This window comes from Podarcis raffonei, chromosome 5 (assembly GCF_027172205.1).
Source record: "Podarcis raffonei isolate rPodRaf1 chromosome 5, rPodRaf1.pri, whole genome shotgun sequence".
Classification (NCBI taxonomy): domain Eukaryota; kingdom Metazoa; phylum Chordata; class Lepidosauria; order Squamata; family Lacertidae; genus Podarcis; species Podarcis raffonei.
The window spans coordinates 21,795,687-21,816,294 of NC_070606.1; the positions used below are offsets into that span (position 1 = coordinate 21,795,687).

Genomic DNA, 20,608 nt, shown 5'->3' on the forward strand with positions numbered 1-20,608 from the left:
CTGAGCCTGCCTTGTAAATTTCCTTGCATCTTTTTCTTGCTCCCTGAAGTTTCATCTCCCTCATTTCACTCTGTTGCAAGATTTAACGTGCCTGCTTTGATACAGGGTGCAGGTAGTCCCCTTTCCCTTGCTTTTCCACAGAAAAATATTCAAAGTGGGCAAGAAGATCATAGCTAAAAACATTATGCGATCATTAAAGATATATAAGCATAAGGTTAAATATATATATAGTAGAACAATGAAGCATTAGAAACAATAACTATCCCTTAATTTAACAGAAAAAAGCAACACCCTTTGATAGTTTTGTCATGAGCCACAGTTCATCCATCAATAGTTCATTCGCTAGTGTGGCAAAGGCACATTAGACAGTAGGTGTGGTGGGTCTTTATCACTTGGGGGTGAGTGGGTCTTCCCTAATGATATGAGGAGGAATGAAATGCCAGACAGAGCAAACCAGAGATACAATAAAGGTATAGAACAGGGGGAATCCTTTCAACCCCTAATTCCAGTCTTTTATAACCAGCACGATTTCCAGAACTCTATAAAGAGTTCTAAGATTGAAGAATGGTGTAAATAACACATAATTGACTGGATTTGAGTTGCAGTTTGGGTGTTGCTGATTGTGAATTGTCTACTTCTGGCATAGGATCCTTTACCCCCCCCCCCCAGGTTGTATCACAAAGAGCTCCTGCTTTGTTAGTGATGGAATGAGACATTATTCTTGCTGTCTTCTAGATAAAGGTGTGCCATTTCTTTACAACATGGACACGGCGAGTATCAGCGTGGCACAGCCTCTGGATCGAGAGGAGCGAGAGAAGTATGAGCTGATTGCCAAATGTACTGTGACAGAAGGTTCCAGGGAAACTTTTAAGGAGGTGCCATTTCTTGTAGCTGTCTTTGATGAAGATGACATGCCCCCCTTCTTGCCTAATGACACAAACACGGCAGATGCAGTTGTGGAGTTCAGCAGGAAAAAGGTAACACTCCATGATGGTGCAATGTGCTACTGTGACTTGTTGGTGATTTAAGAGTCCTTTGCAACCTTTCCACTCCCATGATTTTTGCATGTTTTGAAGGGCTCTTTTGAGTACGTCCATGTGGAAATGTAGAATTCAGGTCCATGTAAAGTTTTCCTGTAGCAGGACCTGGTAGGAAACACGGATCTTGTTTGTCCATCCCAAGAGTTACATGGATAAATTTTAAGTGAAACATTTCTTCTTGAGGGTGTTGATGGGAGCACTTCCAGAAGCAACCCATGAATACAAAACATTCTCCCATAATATGATGTTAATCATTAATTCCCTCTAGTAGCAAATTTTGGGTTGTCAAATACCAAGGAGTCATAATGTAATGCTGTTTACACACTTAGACACCTCCAAAACATGCAGAAGCATATAAGGTTGTAAGCCAACAGAAAATAAATGTTCTAAAGGACCCTGTGAGCTTCCAGGACATACGGAACATTGAGGTCATTGAGATAAGAAAATAGTAGAGTAACTCATCTCATTGTCTGGAGAGGGAACTTCCAGGGTCACATTACATTGAATGCAAATTACAAGAGATCTTTTCCTCCCTGCTGCCGATTTGGTGGTTGAGGAGGAAGATGCTTTGTTAAAATCCTGGATTTCTCCATTGTTTTCTATTAGCAGCATAATTGTCTGCTCTGGGGTTGTGGAAATATGTCTAAAGCAATTGGAAGTCGGGGCAGTGAATCTTCTCAATTAAATCTGTGTTTGAGGGCAGTTGAGCCATTGAATATTGAAGGCGTCAGCTAAAATATCAATGGAAAATGGAAGGAGACGGAGGGAACTAGCCTGCTTAAGTCCCACTCAGTCTATAGTCAAGTGAATGTACATCATAAGTACATCATAAGTTTTAAGGACTCTCCTTCCTGCGCTACATTTCCTCTCCCTCCCCCAGCTGTATTGCGATAAAGCAGTCAGATGAAATTTGGGATGTTCAGGATGCTATGGCAGTAGGTTTTCTTAAATAAATAAAGCAGTCAGGGCCAGAGCTGGTAGCTTGCCCCAATCCCAAATAAATGAAGAAATCTGAAACCCTTTTATATAGGACAATGGGGGAAGATTTTAGGAGTGTCCCCTCTCCTACCCCACCCCATTTCACTCTTAAACACTCCAGAGTGCTATTGTGTTGGAGCTCCCTTTAATACAATCTCATATTTTTGTTAAAAAGTTCTAACAGATTTATCACGAGAAAAGTAAGTTTAAAATTATAGGCCTGTTTCTTTCCTGGGCAACTTATTTCTTTGGCTGCTAGATTTTGCATTGGAGGGATTGACCGTTTTTGGATATTTGCTGCCACCAACAGGCCAGAACCATTTTTTCCCATTTTATCCACCTCAGCTAGCTCTGGAAAGTTAAAATTGAAGGACCACCGTATACTCTGAATGCTGAATGAAAACCTGTATGCTAACTATTTACCAGCAAGCTTAATCATGTATGCAATGTTGGTTTGAGGAAGCATATCTGAATCTAAAACCAGTAATCCAGATTCCTGCTAATTGAGATCAAGCAGACACCTTTACTGTACTCTTTTCTAATGGGATAATTATCATGGCCTTGTAAATTTGTTGCATATTGAAGCACTTTACATTATATTTTTTATTCTAGGATAATGCTTAAATGCCAAGCCAGAAATAATATATTGTGACTGCAAGCAATTTCCTCCCACCTATTCTCTTTTAAAGGGCACTGTCATTGCAGAATTAACTGTCTACGATGCAGACACCACCCCTATTTTCCCTATAGAGAGTAGCAGGAAGAAGTACACTGGCACCATAAGTACATCTGATCCATGGATCAAGGAGACCTTTCAAGTGGAGCACAACTTCCATGAGATCTTGTTCAACCCAAATGGCAGCCAAGTGAGGGGAACACGACACGAATACAGTAAGTTTATGTGGATTATTATTCCCAAAGGAGTAGTAGTGTGCTTACAAAGAACTAGTTCCGCATTTTGCTGCCTTATCCAGCTTTTGAATCATAAGCTGGAGATGTGAGATAATAAGTAATAGTATCAGACTTCCGGGAGGCCAGGGAATGTCATGAGATAATAATTCATTGTGGTCCAGTGGCCAGTGCTAAAGAGATAATTGTGATGCTGTAGCAATAATCCTTTCAGCCAGCAAGGGCCGTATAGAATAGTCATAAATCAGGGTAGACAACCTGGTAACCTCCAGACATTCTGAACTAAAAGTCCCATCAGATTCAGCCAGAATGGCCAATGGCCAGGAATTATGGGAATCATAGTCCAGAACATGTGGAGTGCTCCACATTATCCCTTTCACAGATAACAGACCTGACTAATCACCATTGGTGGAAGTACAATCTCCTATGCTTTGCAACAAACTAGGACCTGCACTGTAATTATTTATTTATGTTGAGATATACACCAGCAACAGTTGGATTTTGCCATGGAAAAGTTTTTCAGTTTTGAGATGTTCAAAGAAACCAAGGTTGCCTTTTATTAACTAAATCCCTTATGGTAAACTGCCTTTACTATGGAAGGCAAGAATATGCAAACGCAAGTTCATGGCAAACCATGGGAACTTGCCAGGTATGCTTGAAAATCCTAACCAACAATGGAATGCCATTGTGCTCACAGCTCAACGGTTCATGTTCAGCACCTTCAGTTCAGTTCATTTGTTGGCATAATTCCCAGTTGCGTTAGTGGACTAAAGATAAAGATTTGTGTCTTAAAATAAACCAGTTAACAATTTTAAAGTTCAAGATGGTTTGGAGCATTTTCAAATTTTAGGAGATGGAATTAACTGGCCTTTTCAATATTTATATGGTGACAAGAAACCAAGAGCTTTTAATTGCAACTGTTGTGCAAAGGCATATGGTCAGATTATATTCCAGTCTGTACAATGAATAGTAATACTGTTTCCTTTAAATGAAAGTATAATAAGTGTTCTGGTTCAGACATAACAGTCTTGGTCCAACAAGCCATGGTTTATTGAATCAAAAATAAGACTTTCACCTGCATTCTCCTGCAGGTTGTTGTTATTTTAAAATACAGTGGTGCCTCGCAAGACGAAAAGAATCGGTTCCACGAGTCTCTTCGTCTTGCGGTTTTTTCGTCTTGCGAAGCAAGCCCATTAGCGGCTTAGCGGATTAGCGCTATTAGCGGCTTAGCGGGCTTAGCGGATCAGCTGATAAGCGGCTTAGCGGATCAGCGGATCAGCTGATAAGCAGCTTAGCGGATCAGCTGATAAGCGGCTTAGCGGATCAGCTGATAAGTGGCTTAGCGGCTTAGCAGATCAGCTGATAAGCGGCTTAGCGGCTTGGGAAAAAGGGGGGGGGGAGGAAAAAACCCCTGCAGGAACTCGCAAGACATTTTCGTCTTGCGAAGCAAGCCCATAGGAAATTCATTTTGCAAAGCACCTCCAAAACGCTAAACCCTTTCGTCTAGCGGGTTTTCCATCTTGCGAGGCATTCGTCTTGCGGGGCACCACTGTACAATACAGTGGACCCTCCTGATATGAACTTCATTTGTTCAAGGGGTCCGTACGTACCCCAAAAAGTCCGCATCTAGAGGTGCCGCTTCTGCGCATGTGCATGGTGTGATAGAGCGCTTCTGCACATGCATGCGCGGTGAAACCTGAAAGTATACACTTCTGGGTTTGCCGCGGCAAACCCAGAAGTGTGTACTTTCAGGTTACCTGAAGGTAACATAACCCAGGGGTCCGCTGTATTAAAAGCAGTTTAAACTAATTACAATCAGGAGAATACGGTAGGTCCTAAAATATATATCTGAAGTGTCCAAGGCCAGAGTAAAGAAGTATGTCTGATGAAAACTGCATAATGAAGGGGCCAGACACATCTCTGTGACAAGTATGATTGAAAGAGGGCTGAAGAGCCAATGTTGGGTCATGTAACTGTTCCAAATAAGATTGTTTCTTCTGTTTCTCTCTGATGCACATGCTTAGTGGGGTTTTTTATTTGTCTTATAGAACAGAGCTCTGCACACCGTTATGCCTGTGCCCAATTTTCGCCATGAGCTCTACATTGTAGAGTTTGAGACTCTTAATCTCAAAGTTGTGGGTTTGAGCCCCACTTTGGGCAAAAGATTCCTGCATTGCAGGGGGTTGGACTAAACGATCCTTGTGGCCTCTTCCAGTTCTATGACACTCTGATTCTACAATCTGCTCTTAGGGTGCCTTTTTCACTCCTGCATTCCAAACCAGCCATTTTTGCCCTGCTTTCTGTGTCCACTGGATGTCTCTCTTGACCGCCTTTCTCTTTCCTCGAGAGAGTATCCCTGAAGTGTTTATGTATTGCAAACTTAATGAGTCCAGTCTTCTGTTTCTGCAGGACTGGTGTTAGGCAAGAGCATTTCAGTTACTGAAAGCAGCTCCCACCAGGTGGACGTTATTGTGAACGACACAGAATACCAGGGGCCTAACAAATCCCTGATGCTCCACTTCAATGTCACCATTCTTCCAATCAGCATCCAGTTTTCAAACGTGACATATCAGTTCACAGTGAACAGAAATGCTGCCAACTTTTCACAAGTAAGGATTGTGTGCTCTTTTGTTCCATTTGGAAATTCAACTTGGAATTTACAGTGCTGGAAAATGTTTATATAAATGAATATCCTTCAGAGGTTGGTTATGTCCTTTGTTGTCTTTCCAACTTTTTAAATAAAAAAAATTAGTACAATTTCTTGTGCCAAGGGCGGACGTGTTTTGCTAAGGAGTCCTCCCTCTCAGGTTGGAAAGAGAGCACAGAGTCCCCTGCCATTTCTGGGGCGTTTCATTCCAGAAGGGAGATGTCTCAATGGCTACCCTGGTCCTCTTCTCATACAGCTTCTCAGCTCTGATGGTGCAAGGTGTAGAGTTTCTTCCTTGTTAAAGTCTGTCCACTGCTGCACTTCTAGGCTTGTAGAAACCAGTCCCTCCCGTGACCAACCTCTAGGTTGAATATTGTAGTGTGTCAAACCTTGGGTGTGTGGGGTTGTTCTGGGGAGTCTTGAAAAGTGACATCATAGTAGGCAATTTCAGGGCCACTCAAAAGGTATGAAAATGTTCATATTAGGGATTTTGATCTTTTTTAAAAAAAATCCATTTGTTTAGAAATTATCAGCGCGCCTCATGTGAGTCATGCAGTGATGGCAGCTGGGTTAAGCACTAGGGAACCCTCCCTGCTGACTTCCACTGCTGGGCATGTACCACCCATCAGCCTACCCTGTGCTAGATCATACTACTCCCTCATTTCCTACATATTTACCCCCACTATATGTTGTTCATCTTCCAGTAGATCTAGAATACTAGCTGAGTGTACATTCATTTTTTAATGAATGGGCAAGATGAAATGAAGGGCCCCTTTGTTTCATTCGTTTTTATTAAAGAAACGAATGCACGAGTTCCAAAATGATTCCAAGCATCGTATAATTAATCTGGTACTCACTCAAAACTATTTTAGCTTTCATCCCCACCCCCACCCCTTACGAGTCAGAATAGGTCAGATGGAGGTTTCAGAGAGAGCAGGGTGTCAGGAGTCTGCCCAGTCTTCAGCTCAAACACATTGGAACCAAAGTGTCCAACATTCTGGTGGGTCTTTTTCACCCATAGAACCTTCCAATCATAGTGCTAAGGAGAGGGAATTGTGAAAGTCTATAAAAGAGGGAGAGAATGCTTGGGTTTTTGTTTTTGTTTTTGCCCCTGCAGATTTTCTCCTCCATTAGTGAATATTTGCAGGTCTGTCTTTTGGTTGGTTTGTTCTTTGTCTTTCACAAAAACAGTTCCCACTCAGTCAGCCCTTGCAGTTCCCTGAAGCATTTTCAATCCACTTTGCACTGTATTACTCCTACCTCTCCCCATTCCCTTGTGTTTACTTACTTAAAGTATTTTCATCTCCCTCATCGCTTGACAAGGCTCCTAGAGTGGCGTGCGTTAGATTGATAAAAACAGCAACATATGATTAAGGCAGTAAAAATAGGCTATTTAAAGAGGTGGCACTTACGACAATTTGCTGCTGCTTCCTCTCCTGCTCACAGGGCAGTTGGTTTTTAATGGCCACCGGGAGAGGAAGAAGGGACCAGTCTCTCCTGGTGAAGTGATTTGCAGTTTATATTTTAGAGAAATACATTAATTAAAAGTTACATGATCTCGGCAAATCGTACTCTAAGTAGACTAATGTTGGATAGCACCCACAGCCTGTGCAAGTATATGAATTGGGGGAGACTGGGGGAGCAAGTGGCACCCACATAGTTGCAGAGCAATTTAAGCTTCATGGGTCAACAGTGGTTAATGGCTGCTGGTAATTTGTCAATGCAAAAACTGCTACATCCAAAATCCACTTGGCAGTGGCTGAAAGACGCTGTGGCAAGCAGAAAACACTCACACCTGGCAGCGGACACAAAGACATACAATTTCGACCAATGACACCAAATCCTGACGTACCACCCACCCAAAACACACACAACCACCAACACATGCACATAACAAGCACAGCCCGGTGCAACACTGGAAACAAATGCATGTGCACACGCTGGCACCCCTGAAATGCACAGCAATCACAGACCCCGCATGCTTCCCCACAAATCAAGAAACCATGACAACACAAAGAGAGCAATGCGAAGGAGAGCTTTATTGGAGCCATGGAAGCCCACACAGTCACAGCAGCATGCAGTAATGACAGGCAGACCAAATACCCCTTGCTCCCATAGGGGACACTCCCTCTCAGGTGTGGCAGGTGGAGGTGAGCAGGCACATCAGTAGAGGCGATGACACCACAGCTCACATCCTAACCATAGCTAGATTGATGGCCTTCAGCATTGGATAATGGACCACCAGTCTCTCCCTGGTGGCCACCCAGGACCCTGGAGGTGGTTCCTGGTATAGCAACAGAGCATAATTCTCCCCTAGCAGCACGGGGGAAGAAGCAGAGCATGTCTGGAGTGGCTGAGCACGTATCATGCGTGCCACCTATGGTTGATGCCAAGCGCCTCTGCAACCTGTGTGGTTGTGATCTGCAAAACAAAAGCCATACAAGAGTTAGCTTATAGACACAGGTGTCATGTTGGCTAGTGGCTTAGCAATCTTTTACTCCTCTTAGGCACCTACTGCAAAAAGTGTACCTAGTGTGGGGTTAATTTCCCCAGATTGGGCCCAGCCCATTACTTCCTAGGTGACTTCAGCTGGCAGGGGTATTTATACTTATCTGTTTTCCCCTCGACAGTGAAGGTCTCAGGTATGTTGTATCCTACCCAACACGGCAGACTTGGAGTTCTGATAGCACCTGGTGTGTTTTTGCTGCTCCTGTGAGTGTCTTTAGTTGAATTTGCAAAGTTCTATTTACAGTTAGTTTAAATCACGGTTGGGCTTTGCCTTTTTATTGTCTATAAAATCAGTTCCCTTATTTTCTGTCTAAAATTTCAGATAGGATCCCTTGGAGGAGAATTTCTGAAAGTTTAATGCTAATTGGATCGAGAAAGCCCCCCCCCCAAAAAAGTTGCAAAAGCAGCAAAACAGAAACTGGGTATCCTATTGAAGGCAATGGGAGATGAAAACTAAATAATATAAAAAAATATGAATGAAATAACTAAATAAATGAGGTTTTAAAAGTAAGACTGAATGGATTAACCAAACTAAACATTCCTCTTCACCCCTATAATTAGCTTTACAATGTTTCTCCCCCATTTTTGAACAGCATATAAAAATATACTTGGAATGCCTCCTCCTGAGTCTTGTAGATTGAATATACATTACAGATGCATTCCATATGTTTGTGCTTCAGGCTTGCTTCAGGCTGGCTTGCTTTTATCAGCATGTGGAGTTCAGGCATCAACTTATTTACTGCTTTGTCCTGTGGAAACTTCCTAATGCAGTTTTTCAGGAAGAGAGGAAATAATCAAAATACTTGGGATCTTGAGCTTACCCTTCCATAAGAAGTGCCATTCAGTTTCTGTTTACAGATAGAGGAAATCAGCACCCTCCCTTCTTCATTCAATTTGAAGGGTGGTAATTGTAGGTAATAATTGTTACTGCCTTCTAAGTGGGAAAATAGCTAGCAAGCTTGCTCTCTCTGCTGTGCAGGTATCATCTCACCTGAGCCAAGTGCTCCATGCAAATGCCCAGTCATGTGCAGCCCCAGTTTGTTTGGTTCTTGCCCCAGGATGGAAGGAGGCAAGCTTGTGCCTTCACCATATCAGGTTGGTACATAACCCGGTGTGCATATGATTTGGGGCATAGCATCTCCCCTCCCTCCTCTCAATTTGGATGTCAGTTTAAGATCTGCAGCAAGGAATTTGATTCAAGCAGCTCACTCCCTAGAGGGTGGCACTCCACATTCTTGAAGTATTAAGCATAATCTGGAATGATTAGCTAGCACAGGGGGAAGTTCAGGATGAACTAACGCAAAGGTGAAATGGCCTTTTGCCCTGAGGAAAATATGAGAGTATGAAGGAACAATTAACCTTTGGGCTGATGCCATTTCTCCATTTTGACAGTCAAGTGAATGAATGAAGAAGCATGAACGTGGCCTGGCAGCAGCCTGTCCCACATCAAAAATAGGATTTAACCCCCCCAATGGCTTCAAAAAGGAGGCGCTATCCGCTTGTTCTCAGGCAAAATGGTCACGTGTGATTTTTTAAGGAGGGAAAGTTGCTGTGAATCTCACAGTACACATACTTTCCATTTGGATTGCAGTTGAGGATAGAGATACATAAAAATGAAATGAGATGCTGCATCTTTTTACATTTGTGTTTTTCTTGTCTGGTTGCAGAACAAAACATCTTGGGGCACTAATTGAGCTCAGTGCATCAGATGTATGCATTGTTACCCTTGGGGTGTATGTGTGTATATGAAAAGAGAGAGATGGGATCTGTAAACAATGTGCCCCAAAGGCCATTATAAATAGAGGTACATAACCCATCTGTACAAAGGTCAAATGTACATAATAGCATTTACTGTTAACTTTGCATTGAAATGTCACATGTCTTCTATACTGTGTGAAATTCATGGCTTTTGGGATCTGCTGTTTGCAGTGTTATCTTCTGCACTCATCTCTGTGTGAGCATGTGTGTGACCTATCTACCAGGGAGATCACTCAATGTGTCTTAGTCCGTGAAAGCTTATGCCACAATAAATCTGTTAGTGTTTTAGTTGTTGAATGTTGGCTACTGTCAGGTTGCCAATCAGGAAAGTCCCTTTCAGTTGGCCCCACCTGCTTGGTTGCAGTGTTTGCATACATGAGAAAGAGCACACCACAAAGCAATTCCACCATGGTTTGATGGGTGTGAGAGGAGGAAAGCAATGCAGGGCCATAGAAATCCATGCTTACAGCCCAGTCCTATGCAAGTCTGCTTGGAAGTAAGCCCTGCGGAATGCAAGGGATTTATTGACATACAAGTGTGGATAGGATTATGGCTTTAAAATTGGAAGCCCTGTGTAGATGCTTCTTCACATATTTAAATGTGGTTTCCCCAACCACATGAGCAAGAAAATTATTGTTTCGCCTGCAAACAAGTATTTGTACCAATCCAGTTGTCATCAGATCCCACAATGTGTGAAATTGTGTCCAGAGTTGCAGAGCATTAGCATCTCTGAATATACTGTTGCTTCTCTATGATATTAACTGTTGATAACATGCATGAGGCCACCATTAGTGCTGCTTCAGTATGTTTGTTGCTGGTGGCATTTTTGATGATGATTTCCTTTTTTCTTTGAGCCCAGATAGGAAAAATCTGCATTGACAACTGCATGAGGTTTTATGGCGTCAACGTCACCTATAGCTTACAGACCCCCAATGTCAGCTGCTATGCTGTGGAGATTGCTCAGGGCCCTGAAGACCAGTATGGGACCCTCTACGTGAATGATTCTGCTGTGCTACAGAGACCTGACTGTAAAGAAATCCAGTACGCTGTACTAGCTAAAGAAGAGCAGAGCAGGAAGGAAGCGCTCACCCATGTTACCATTGTCCTTGATGGATCACGTAAGTTGTCTCTGGGCTTTGGTCTTGCCGGTGATATGAGCTCTGAATACGCAAAGCCTCCTATACTTGAATATGCAAAATATTTGGTTATTCAGGCCTTTTTATGCAGCAGCCCTTGCATGCATGTGAGATATAGGCCTCAGGGAGCCTGTTAACACCCTCCCTTCTCTCACTCGGGACAGCAACACAGAACTGTGTTGTTGGATGAAATCCTTTGAATTCAAAGGAAAGAATGTGTTCTTTGCATTTTGTAAGCATTGGGTAGACGCTTACAGAATTTTCTGGTGATGGTATAGGCCCTTCTTCTCCTCTTCTTTGTAGCTATACATACTGATGATGGTTGCCCAGACTCATGTTCGATGAGCAAGACCCGATCAGAATGTGAAGAGTGTGGTGGCCTCGGAGCGCTAATGGGAAAATGCCAGTGGAGACAGGGAAGTGGTAAAGGTATGTCCAGACATTCAGCAATTGAATGGGAATCCAGAGTAGGGCAGATCTGAAGAGAGCATTGAAGAGCATGGGCAATTCTGTCACTGGGAACCTCAGTCAGATATCAAGGACATTCAGGGCATTCTTTGTAACCATGAGTTGCAAACATATTAATATTAATTGATCATTTTATTCCTTGAGCAGCCTTTACTGCTCTGTGTGTGTGTGTGTGTGTGTGTGTGTGTGTGTGTGTTTAGAGAGGTGATACTTAAAGATACCGGGAAATCAGATGTTGTGATTGCAAACTATAAGAAGTCAAATACATTCTCCATTCCTCTCATCCTTCTCTTAGACAAACACTTTTGTATGAGATTTTGTGCAGGAAAGAAGAATAGCACTATGTCATCTATTACATAATCAGTAGAAATATGTCACTGATAAGAGAGCTTTGTTTGGAGTGGCAGCATATGTATTTAAAGGTGAATTCCTTCAGACCAATATAGTAAATTGCCATGGAGACAATGTATATTAGGATCAGTTTGATTCAGTCTTGGAGGTGTACAGCAAGCAGCTGGAACAGTGGCTGTGATAAACCACACACACACACACACACACACACACACACACACACACACACATATAAAGAAGAATTACTATGTGCTTCTTCAGGGGATGTTCCAAGGCCTGAAGGGACCAATTTGCCTTGTAAATGTTTGCTGCTAAAATTTAGCAAAGTCCTAATCAACTTATTTGAAGAGGTGTAGAAAGAGCTTTCAGATTCAGAAAGTCACCTGAACTGAAAAATAAATATAATTACAGTCTTTCCTTTGACGGTTTCATGCAGCATCACTTTAGGAAGAGTAAAGGGTAATTTTTCAGTAGCTCATCTTGCAGTGTAAAGATGCTGAGGCCACAACATGCTAAGTTCCTTCTTTTGTTTCTTGTTCTTAGGAATAACAACAAACTATTCCACCTGCACTCCAAGCATCAAGACCTGCCCGGATGCTATCTGTGACGCTGTTGAGAGCAGAGATAAAAAAATATGCCCTCAAGATTGCACAAGTATGGAATCGACACCTCTCAATTTTCTTTTCTCTTGAGTTTTGCTTTCCTACTTCTGGGTCAAGCTGTTGCTTTATCTTAAATGTGAACCAGGGCCAAAACGTTTACAACTGTCTTCAAGGTTGTGCAAGTTTCTTTTAAGGCAGATAACAGCTGTGTTACTTTTTGCATTCAGACTGATTTATGCAGGGTGCCTGTATAAATATTAGAATGTGCTTATTCTGTATTTTATTTTATTGTTTTTTGAAAATAGCCATGACCCAAAGAACTACTCTAGGAACGTAACAAGAGATTTTCTACTTGGTTTTTCTCTGCTAGTTGTTTTATTTTGGTCCAACCACAGCCACTCTGCATTAGTGGCTATTTCTGAAGATGCCCAGAGTTGCAGGGTGGCTATCTCAAAAAAATGAACTGGAATTAAAAACACAACATAGATTCAAAATAATTTTTTTAAAGAAAGGTTATGTCTTGAAGGTACTGGTTTCTATTTTATTTAAATGTGATAATTCTCACATTAGGCTCTGATGTTGCAGCAGAACTGCACCATGAGTTCTAGTTCCATAGTTACTGGGTTGAGTGGTTATATTCAGTAATAGCATACATCCTGCCTGGATAGTTTAATGTTCAGTTAAAGGGTTATATAATGTAGTTATACTTAGCACTTTTGTTGAGTGCCTTGAGCCAGAGTGTCTCTGAGCACTCTGCAAAAGTTGTTAAGTATCTTTATTGCCATTTAAGATGAGGAAATATAATAGGAAAAAAGGCTAAACTGATTCTTCCAAGAAGTGAAAGGGGATATTATTTTCCTGGTTCTCCCATTATCCTCCTCCTGTGCTCTGTACTGGGCTGAAGTCCAAATTTAATGTGTGTGTATTTCTTAGTTACCTATGTATTGTAGCTAAGTATGCTCAGGGTAGCATTCTTATGCTGCAGTCCTACATTTGACCCCCTTGGTTAAACTCAGTGGGATTTACTTTGAATAAGCAATGGCAATGGGCTGTAAGGGTTTCCAGCTATTCACCCATTCAGATACTGGCCTGGCATGCTGAGTCTCGGAAGACACAGGTGCACTCATGTGTGTGACAGGTACACCTATCACATCATACATTATCTCTTGATACCCAGGCCACAAATTAAAGTGGGGTTCGTTGTTCTAGGGGCAGCTTGCCCTTGCACAGAACTGTGCGATAGTAGGAAGCAGACTCAGCACTGTGGTATTGTAAGCAAAATACTATGCTTCTCTTATATTCGGGAATGCCTGTGCACTTCTTAATTGATTCTCATCATCAGCTGGCACTGACTGGTTTGCCGAGCCTTGATGAAAAATCTTCTGTTTAAACATATGGTTCCCCACATCCCTCTGTGGTAGGAACTTCCACTAGGAAACTGCTGCAAGGTTCATTTTCTTATGAGGAGCGAGCACTGGAAACACAAGGCATTTTTTGGGGACATCTGTTTATTTACAAGTATACACACACTGAACATGGGGTAGCAGACAAGCATTGAGAGAAAATGCTCGTCTATAAAATACAATCAGTTTTCCCCAAAGCAAACAGCATCCACTTGGACCACCCATCCAGTTTTTCCTGTCAGCTGCAAAACTCAGACCTTTGTCCCACTTACTGCTACATTCCAAAACCAGATTGCTTCTTCCTCGTCACGCATGCATGCATGCATTGGCAAAACATTGTTTTTACCCCCACCCCCAGTAAGCAAGTATACCCTACATTTTCCCTTGGAAGCAACAATTCATCATTAGAGCTCATTAGAGGAATACATGCAGATGTTAGATGGGCAAAAGCTAATGGATAGTCCATTCTTTTCCTTGACACTCATACAACCCAATAATTTTTCCATTATTGTCATGTCCTGCTTTCCCTATCCCTCACACCTCCCAGTGGTCTTCCCAAACCCTTCCAGTTGTGTTGGACTACAACTTCCATTCCCCCCCGACTGTTAGCCACACTAGCTGGAGCTCATGGGAGTTGTATTCTGGAAGATGCCCTTATTGAGGAAGACTGGCCGTTCTCCATTGCTTCCAAATCACCTCCTCCTACCCATGCCTGTTTCCCTATCCTTCTTTGCTGTGCTATAGCATCAACCTGCCTTGTATTTTATTTGAATATGTTCTTGAGCACCCAACCACAGCCACTACAATGGCACTTGGGGAATAAGTCCATTCCACCTATTCCTGCAAGAGAAGTGATGTCTGTCTCTCCCATTCCACCAGCTTGCGGGGAGGGGAGAAAGAAAGCTATGTTTTGCAAGCAAGAGCAGCAAAGCAGAGACGCTCCACTTGCAAATGCCAGCCTTGTCTCTCCCCTGCCAATCAATGATGGGGAAGAGAGAAATGAGCAGATCGCCATCCCTGTGCTCAGTGCTTTGAAGTGCCCCTTTCAGTGTGGTTCTTGCTGCTGTGTTGTCACCAGGGTAGGATGCAGATTGCCACTCCTCTCACCTTGCCACCCAGGACACCAGCAGCTCCTCCCTCCCTCCCTCCCTCCCTCCCCCCCTCTCTCTCTCCCCCTCTCCCCCTCCCCCCCCTCTCTCTCTCTCACACACACACACACACACACACCCCTCAGTCTAGGTCTGGCAACATATTCTGTGCATAGATTGATGCATACCGTTGCATGTGGATATACACTATTGATTTGCTAGGACCCAGTCATGGCATAGTGGGCAGGATTATAGCTTTGAAGACTATTTCCAGTAAAGTAAAGCTAGCAGTGGTGTAGCTGCTTTTGCATGTACAGCAAATCTATACACCATTGTGAATTCCATTTCACGTTTGTCTTTACTGTCATATTTTAAGGCAGGCTGTTTTGTGGCAGCAACTGATAATCATCATAATAGCCACACAAAAACAAGGTCTCATACAGTTGCTTCTTAGAGCTAAAGCCCCAAAGACAGATGCCAGTTTTCATGCCCAGATTTGTTTCTCCTGTTTTTACAAACGAAATTTCAAATGCTCAACAGGATAAACCCACAGAACATACTGACATGATACTTTGAGCCCTGGCTGTGGAATGGTGCATGCTCACATTTGTGTTTAATTTAGGGACCAACATTGTTGGTGGCCACCAGAAAGGCCTGAATGGACTGGGAATCAAGGCAGGACATGGAGTTTGTCACTGCTTTCCAGGAACTAGCTGTTACTGCGAGAAAGATGATATCAGAGGTAAGTCTGAAGTTTATTTACTGACTTTACGCTTGTGCTATTGAATGCTCCAACATTTCCATCTTCAAGAGATAAAAAAATCTATGTGTGTGCTCTTCCTCTCTCTCTCACATGCACATGGGATAGAAGGGTGCATACAGGACACAACCGCAGATGGAAACTGAAGGATAGTGTATTTCTTCCTGCCAAGGAAACATTCAGTACACAATGAGATTTTGATGTAGGAGCACATTGAAATGAGTGATCATCCTCATGCCTTCGCTAATGGAAATAAACTTCCACACATAACTGTCACCATCTCCTTACTGACTGCCCTCAGGTCACTGTGTGCTGGTTGTGGATTCTGAATTCCACATGCCTATGACTTACAGCTGGGATATGTGCTCTCCACAACACCCAAAAGCATCTCCCTGACTATACTGTAAAGCAGCACACATTGCATGAGTTGGGGGCAATTGTGTTGTGAGCTTCCTTGCCCCAAAGCTTTGTCAATGGCAAGCAGTCATAAGATGCTGGCTGCAACTCATTTGCTAATAAAATCAGCTTCCAGGGGATAGGAAATTCCCTGTGGCCATGTACACTGATTGTGCTATGGTAATAGTAGTAGTAATACAATATGGAGATAATTATTCTGATGTTTAGATTATCATTTTTAAATAGAGATGGAAATGAAGAAAGAGCAAGCACTTTTAATTTTCCAAGGACTCCCCCCCCCCCATTTAATGGCTGACATTATCCTTTAATTAACTCTTGATCAAAAGGAAGATTGAAGAAAATTAAAGATTGAGTGAGATGGGACTAAAAAGAACTAAAGACAGAAGGAGTATCTCAAGCTACACAGTTGGCTTGATTTGGCAACACTGATCAATGCAGCCTGCTGATTTTAGGGAGCAAGTAAAGCAGCTTTTTAGCAACAGTGAAAGCTGCTTTAACATTTGAGAGTATGTTAGGTAGCTGATGTAGGTGTTCCTCTACTTCCCAAGTTGTTTTCTCCTAATACTTGCTTTCAATAGAGATGCTTTAAATGTGATTTTTAATTGGCATGGAAAGGAAAAAATTGTGGCAAGTGCCATGACCAAATTATTCTTTATCCACAGAGCCATTGTGTGATTACATGTGCAAAACTGTGATTGCAGGAGGAGTCCTGCTATCCTTCATTATTTCGGTACTCCTTTCTTCCTACTTCATCCATCGCTATCACAAGAATTCTCCAAAGCCACCTATTGCTTCTGCAGAGATGACCTTCCGCCGCCCTGCCCAGTCATACCCCATAAGCTACTCATCAACAAATGTCCGTCGACCGTCAATGGACTCTGAGAACCAGATGTCAGTAGACACGTTTAAAATACCTGTAAGTTTTTTCCAGTTTTCAGCTACTTACCATTCAAGGCATATGGAGAACCAGCTTCTATTTACTACTGCTGATTTACCAAGTGTGCAGAAGAGTTCCTGGTTTACTCCCACCATTGTACTTATTTTTCAAATCCTTCTAACAGCTGCCGCCATGTATCTTTACTATGTCTGCTGTTTACTAGAGCCTTAAATCTACATAGTAGCGGTGGTACTTTGTTTGGCATAAAACAAGCCAGGTTCACAATATAAGTAAATAAAAGTAACAAGTTGTTCTTTAAAGGGTAAAATAAGGTAAATACTATACCATACCCTCCAGCATTTCTTCAATGAAAATAGGGACATCCTATTCCATAATGATAATTTTACTGTTCATAACCCACACATCTTACTGGGTTGCCCCAGCCACTCTGAGCAGCTCCCAACATATATAAAAGCCTTAATTTTTTTTTTTTAAAAAAACTTCCCTATACAGGATTGTCTTCAGTTGGCTCGAGGGTCAGATAACTCTATACCCTCCAACATTTCTCAAATGAAAATAGGGACATCCTAAAGAACAGTGGGACATTCCAGGATTAAATAAAAACCCGAGATGGCTTGTCTAAATCAGGGACGTCCTTAGAAAATAGGGACACTTGGAGGGTCTGCTATACTTAAACCAGTTACTGTTTCTTGAAGATTTAGGTTTGCTCTAATAAAGGCTACTGTTACTTTAAGCGGTAAAGGTAAAGGTAAAGGTAAAGGGACCCCTGACCATTAGGTCCAGTTGTGACCGACTCTGGGGTTGCGGTGCTCATCTCGCTTTATTGGCCGAGGGAGCCGGCGTACAGCTTCCGGGTCATGTGGCTAGCATGACTAAGCCGCTTCTGGTGAACCAGAGCAGCGCACGGAAACGCTGTTTACCTTCCCGCCGCAGTGGTACCTATTTATCTACTTGCACTTTGACGTGCTTTCGAACTGCTAGGTTGGCAGGAGCAGGGACCGAGCAACGGGAGCTCACCCCGGTGCGGGGATTCGAACCACCGACCTTCTGATCGGCAAGTCCTAGGCTCTGTGGTTTAACCCACAGCGCCACCCTTGTAAATATGGAAACTTACACAGAAGTGAAGGAGAGGAGGAGGGTGGAAGAGGAAAAACTGGCAGCAGGGAGGGAGGGGGAGCAGAAATGAATGGAAGGAAGAGAGAGAGGGGAAAGGCCCCTCTTCAAGAGATCAGTTCAGACCTCTGGCAAGAGTAATCTTGTCCCTTCTCTGATAGTTGTCTTGGGCAGAGAGATATACAGAAGGGGGGCAGAAAGAGTTAAGGGAGGCCCCACCCACAAAGGGCACCAGCCCCACCCACAGCTGGCTTGCAGCTACCAACAATTTATCCCTTAGTCAATGCAGGGGGTGGGAATCCTTTGCATAATGCTACTTATTAATATAATTCATTCAGTTTCCTTTCTTCACGTTTGGCCGATGTTCATATGGAGTTTGAGATCTTGGAAAACAACTTGCTGCAAGTTTATCTGCCTGAAAATTAGACCCATATGAATAGAAAACGTTCCATTCAATTCTGTGGTTGTTCCACCTAATACAATAGCTTGTTTGTTAGTTGTACGTCCTTTGGTATGGAACCATAAATGACCGCTTGTTCTACTGGAATGAACAATTAGATTACAGTTAACTAGTCCCTCCAGAAGTCTGCAACTAATTATTTTAGCGTTTCCTAGCAACCTGGTTTGGCTGCTCCTCACTGCAGCTGTATCAGTCATACTAGTAAAATATTAAAGCCCGTTGGCTTGCTTGAGAAAATTTCAGCTTTTAAAAAGTCAAACGAATAGCAGTCTTTTTAAAAATAAAAAGATAGCTTGTGGTCATCATGGCCACCTGCATTTATCCTGAGCTTATGTTTTACTATGATTTGAGACTACATGTTTGCATACGAAGTTCTACTGACTAGGTCAGGAATGGCCAAACTTGGGTTTCCCCGACCCCCTTGCTATCCTTCCTGTGTCATATTAGGAGTCTCAGTTGCTATGCACTGCTGCTTCCTACTTGGCAGACAAGCCTTTCGTTTGCCATGGGGAAGAAGGGTGACTGCAGAGAGCCTTACAGCACACAGCCTGACCCACACAAGCTGACATAGGGAAGAATTGCAGGGGCTGTGAGAGTCACATGCTGTACTTCCCCCCTCCTCCCATTTTCTAAAAAGTGACCTCTCATCACTGGGGGGGGGGGGCTCACTACCAACAGCACTGACTTGGCTGAGCACCATGTAAGAGAACCACATGCTGTTTTTGCACCAATAACAGGTCACCCCTGAGGCCTCTGTGTCACTGCAAAGGCCTCTGAGATGACTTGTGTGTTACTAGCTGGAGGATGAGGTAAGATTTGGCACGTGACATTCTCCAGCCTTGCTTGCACATTGCAGGCTCCCTTTCCAGCCAGGTTCTTGAACCTGGCTAGACTTCTGTAGGTGCAGCCAATATACTGGGGTAGGAGAGCTGAAAATACCGTATTGGCCCAAATATAAGCTGCACCTTTAAAATTGGAAGGGAAAAAGGAAAAAATACCTGAATATAAGCCACTCCATTCCTCGCTGCTCCTGGCTGCATACTTGTGGGGGGGCGCACTGCATTGCCGGAGGCCTTTCCCCTTCCCCGCTCTCTCCCTTCCCGACCTTGTGCGGGGCAGGCGCCGCTTTGCCACGCTCCTGGCTGCATACCGTAAGGTCGTGAATATATAACTTTTCACGGTTGGAATTTGGGGGGGAAGTGAGGCATATATTCAGGCTAATACAGTAATAACAATATATTTCACATCTGGCAACCAAGGCACCCCTTTGGTTTCAGATAGTACATGGGTTGTCAAGTCTAAAATGCCCGGGACACAGACTTTTAGAGGCCTCTAGCAGCCACTGTGGCTCATTCACCAGAAGTAATGCATTTAGCTTTAACTCTGGAAGTGTATACTCGATTCTGACCAAACTAAGCCTACTGATGTATATTTTGCTCTAGGAGGCTTAGTTTGGTCAGAATTGAGTATGTACTTTCAGAGTTAGTGCTAAATACATTGCTTCTAGTAAATGAGTCACCATAGCCACTGGCATTTGCCCTGGGCCACTGGAACAGAATGAGGTAATAAATAAATAAACTATCACATAAAAATGAAGAGTAACATCAATAGTGGAAATATTCTTCGGACCCATATGCTACCTTAATTTGCACCAAATAATTTTATGGAATCTAGTTTATGAAATGATCACAGACACAGAGTCACAGGTTACCAACCTTAAAAGTCCCATTATAAGCTATGTGGGAAAAGCATCCAAATTAATAATGCTCACTTAATGCCTAAGCAAAACAGAATTCTGTTTAAATGGTAATCTGGTGCATATACATGAAAGGACAGAGGGTGAAGGCTCAGTTCCAGGAACATTAAGCTCAATGTGGTTGCTAGTGTCATAACCTTAAAAATCCTTCTCTGCACAACGGGGAATCAATGTTGGAGGCATTTTGGGGAGCTTTTGCCAGTGAAACACTGTCTTTTTGTGCATCTCATTTGTCTCCCTAGGCTATATTTAGATGTTAGGGGATGGTACTTTCATAGAGGCATGTATGCTGTTTGCTTTTGTTTCTCTGTTGGTT

At 42.8% G+C, this 20,608-nt stretch overlaps 1 protein-coding gene and 1 long non-coding RNA gene across 4 annotated transcripts in view; one reads left to right on the forward strand and one right to left on the reverse strand.

The window, feature by feature from the left end:
* RET (ret proto-oncogene) overlaps positions 1–20,608 on the forward strand; it is an 89,761-nt gene that overhangs the window by 47,033 nt on the left and 22,120 nt on the right. For both annotated transcript variants that reach the window (XM_053388189.1, XM_053388190.1), the window contains exons 4-11: positions 736–977; positions 2,708–2,909; positions 5,337–5,536; positions 10,700–10,958; positions 11,280–11,405; positions 12,339–12,449; positions 15,511–15,630; positions 16,728–16,981. In XM_053388189.1, coding sequence (XP_053244164.1) covers positions 736–977; positions 2,708–2,909; positions 5,337–5,536; positions 10,700–10,958; positions 11,280–11,405; positions 12,339–12,449; positions 15,511–15,630; positions 16,728–16,981 — 1,514 coding nt within the window. The remainder of the gene's footprint in view (positions 1–735; positions 978–2,707; positions 2,910–5,336; positions 5,537–10,699; positions 10,959–11,279; positions 11,406–12,338; positions 12,450–15,510; positions 15,631–16,727; positions 16,982–20,608) is intronic.
* LOC128413784 (uncharacterized) overlaps positions 1–20,608 on the reverse strand; it is a 36,527-nt gene that overhangs the window by 11,942 nt on the left and 3,977 nt on the right. Inside the window, exon 3 of one of the 2 annotated variants that reach the window (XR_008330457.1) lies at positions 7,604–7,995. The exons of the other annotated variant lie outside the window; for it this stretch is intronic. This is a non-coding gene — a long non-coding RNA (uncharacterized LOC128413784). Of the gene's footprint in view, positions 1–7,603; positions 7,996–20,608 lie in introns of those variants that run through there. 2 annotated transcript variants of the gene reach the window in all.